This window comes from Pygoscelis adeliae, unplaced genomic scaffold (genome assembly GCF_000699105.1).
Source record: "Pygoscelis adeliae isolate BGI_AS28 unplaced genomic scaffold, ASM69910v1 Scaffold582, whole genome shotgun sequence".
Taxonomy (NCBI): Eukaryota; Metazoa; Chordata; class Aves; order Sphenisciformes; family Spheniscidae; genus Pygoscelis; species Pygoscelis adeliae.
Window position 1 is genome coordinate 420,659 of NW_008824281.1, and position 3,483 is coordinate 424,141.

The 3,483-nt window shown below is 42.7% G+C and overlaps 1 protein-coding gene across 1 annotated transcript in view; it reads left to right on the forward strand.

Moving 5' to 3' along the window:
* Positions 1–2,481, forward strand: part of MED26 (mediator complex subunit 26) — a 4,290-nt gene extending 1,809 nt beyond the window's left edge. Inside the window, exon 3 of the mRNA XM_009318421.1 lies at positions 4–2,481. Coding sequence (XP_009316696.1) covers positions 4–1,430 — 1,427 coding nt within the window. The 3' untranslated portion in view covers positions 1,431–2,481. The remainder of the gene's footprint in view (positions 1–3) is intronic.
* The last annotated feature ends 1,002 nt before the right edge of the window (positions 2,482–3,483 follow it).

A 3,483-nucleotide genomic window follows, 5' to 3' on the forward strand; every position in this document is an offset into this window, starting at 1 on the left:
TAAATTCTCCAAAAACAGAGAAATTGGGAAATCGGAAAAGGAAAGGTGAACACAGGGACGGGCATCAGGGCCCTCCTCCCCCAAAAGTCTCCAAAGCTAGTCATGAAGTATTACAAAACTCTTCACCCCCTCCAACAAATGGAATTGGAGGTAGTCCTGAAAATTTTCCTAGTCCTGTAGACGTAAATCTACATGCAGGGCCTGAAAGCAGCAGGACAGAACTCAGTGAAAATGATAAACACAATAAGATCCCAGTAAATGCTGTAAAACCTCACACCAGTTCTCCAGGACTTGTAAAACCTTCAAGCACTTCCTCGTTATTAAAGACTGCAGTGCTTCAGCAGCATGATAAATCGGAAGAAACCACAGGACCGCACCAACCTAAGAGTCCTCGCTGTTCCTCGTTTAGCCCTAGAAATGTTAGGCATGATACTTTTGCTCGGCAGCATACTACGTACTCACCAAAGGATTCAATGCCTAGTCCATCTCAAAGGTCTCAGTTCTTAGATACTGCACAGGTGCCGTCACCGCCACCATCCTTGATGCAACCATCAACACCTCCAATGCCAGCAAAAAGACTGGAGTTCTCTCAGCAATCGGTAACTGAGGTTTCTCAGCACTGGCAGGAGCAGCAGGTACCTTCTGAAAGCCAGCACAGGCATCCAGCAGGGACACTTCAACAGCACACATCTCCCAGCTGCAAAACCAGCTCCCACCCTGGGGAATCTCTCACGCCACACATGGGCTTTTCACAGGACACTTCAAAAATGGACAGTGATGATGCTGCTTCAGGTTCCGATAGTAAAAAGAAGAAAAGGTACCGACCCAGAGACTATACGGTCAACTTGGATGGGCACGTGACAGAAGGGGGTGTGAAACCTGTGAGATTAAAAGAGAGAAAACTCACTTTTGATCCCATGACAGGACAGATAAAACCTTTAACACAGAAAGATCCTTTGCAGGTAGAAATCCCTGCACTTACTGAACAGCACAGGACAGAAACGGAAAAGCAGGAGCAAAAACCCAACCTGCAAAGCCCTTTTGAACAAACGAACTGGAAAGAATTATCCAGAAATGAAATCATTCAGTCATATTTAAACAGACAGAGTAGCTTGCTGTCTTCATCAGGAGTACAGACTCCAGGAGCTCACTACTTCATGTCTGAATATTTAAAGCAGGAGGAAAGCACTAGAAAAGAGGCTAGAAAGACTCATGTTCTAGCTCCTAACAGCAAACCTACAGACTTGCCTGGGGTCACAAGAGAGGTCACAAGTGATGACCTCAACAGAATACGTGAACACAACTGGCCAGGCGTGAACGGTTGTTATGACACACAGGGTAACTGGTATGATTGGACACAGTGCATATCTTTAGATCCACACGGGGATGATGGTAGATTGAACATCCTGCCTTACGTCTGCCTAGACTGAGTACAGTTTTGCTAAAAATGCTTTTACATCTGCAGTTAGCAAAAATGGCAGACGCTATGCCACTTAAAGACGGAGAAAGCCTCCTGTCCCGGACAAACAGGCCCAACGAGCAGAGGGTGTGAGGGAGCTGGTTCTTTACAGCTCTTTCCTTTAAATTCTCCTTTTGTGAAATGCTGCTACCAGTTTACTAACAATTGCAAAGGAAGGCATACGAAGGTTGATAAATTGAGTTCAAAACTCTATAGCGAGCCAGCTATAAAAAAGTGTTAGTCCCCAAGAAGTGAAGAGGATTTCCAGCACTTTCTGAATGCCGGAATCTTATTACAGGCAGGTACAGAGAAAATTGTGGAAGTTACCTTAACAAAATATGCATCTATTTATTTGACTTGATTTGGGTTTTTATTTGGCAGTGAGATATTCGAGAGACGATGTGCAAAAACTGTAGTTTTATTTGTATCACATCTCTGAACATGATTGCGTTTTTTTTAAAGTCATGTGGTACGGAGATTGGGTTTTAAACAGCAGGTGTTGCACTGCAGGCTGGGAGACCAGCTTCAGCTCAACATTCCATAGGCATCCACATATTTTAGTCTGGTTTCAGTTTAAGTCCAGTCTCTGAGAAATGCTGCAAAAACTAGATGTTTAACGATATTTTTGATCCCACCACCACCAGCCAAATATTTTTCCTCCTTTTCCCTTCCTGCAAACTTCTAGGAAAAAAAGAAAAAGAAAAAAAAAAAAAAACAGAAAAATCACCTTTTCTAGAATCTAAATGTAATGAGGGTGCTACAAGTTTGTAACTGTACTGTGAGAGGGAAAAAGGAAGCCTGTTTGTATGCTGGAAATATACTTGTTACCATTCCTTTAGATATTGTTTGCCTTATGGATATCCATCATAAACGCAATTTGCAAAAACAAAGAGCCTTAGTGAATGTACAGTAACTAGACTTCTGTGTTCTTGGGATGCAGAAGGGAGCAACTTTGCTATTTGGTCCTTTAAGTGGACACATTGTGATATAAATGTGGAAATAAAAAAAATTTGCACAAAACAGTTTGTGAATTATTTATACTTAACTCATTTTTTTTTAAAGTTTGCTCAGTTCAGACCAGCTAAGTGATCATCGACACTGAGAATCCGTCGGAGCAGTGTGGTGAAGCTGAATCCCATCCGACACTGGCGAAAGCAGCTGGCTGTTAGGGATATACACGATGTCTTCCAAGTACGTTGGTGGTGTTCAGTCGCACAGGTTGGATTATTTTTTTAACTCTGGTTGCATCCAGGGTCCGGAGACTGATATAACCCGATTGCTGTTAATGTACCTCAACGTCTAAAAAAAAAATCGTAGTTCACCTTTTTGTCTCAGTACCTTTGTAATATATTATTCCTAATTGTTAAAACGCTTTCTAAAGCAGCCTGGTTCAGTATAGAAAGCGAAGAATTTCTAGTCACTGTAATTGCTTTAACATTTGGGACTCGGTGTTTTCTACAGTCCCCGGTGCTGGGCTTCTGTCCAGGGGAAGCAGGGAGGGGACACTATACCAAAAATATTTCTAGGTTTAGTGATGTTAACTCTGTTAACCCGTTTGTGCTGGATCTCGCTTCTGTGGAGGAGAGCCCTGGCAAGAGAAGAGTTTTCCTGCCTTTGAGAGCAGAGTCAAGCTCTTACACGATTTTTAAAAGGGTGTTCCTCGCCAGGTATGCGTTAAGTTGGTTCATTCCCTGGACTACAACTGATAAGGTTTGGTTTATTTTGAAGTCGTTCAAACCTACTGCTTTCGTGATCTGACTGGTATCGAAATGTGTGGGTGTCTCAAATCTTAACTGATGCCTGTTCGCTTCCATTTCTGAAATCTGAGATCTGAGCGGGAAACCAGAAAAAGTGGATACCAAAAACCGTTGCCAAGCGTATTTTCAGTTTACTTCCATTTTGTCCTTCTGCAGTTGGTGAGGTCAAGCAGCGTGTTTTAGAGTTGGGGGAAAGCTACTGTCTTGCAGTTCAGAAGGTAGAATTGATGGTAGGGGGCTAAAAAGCTGGTCATTCTGGAAAACGCT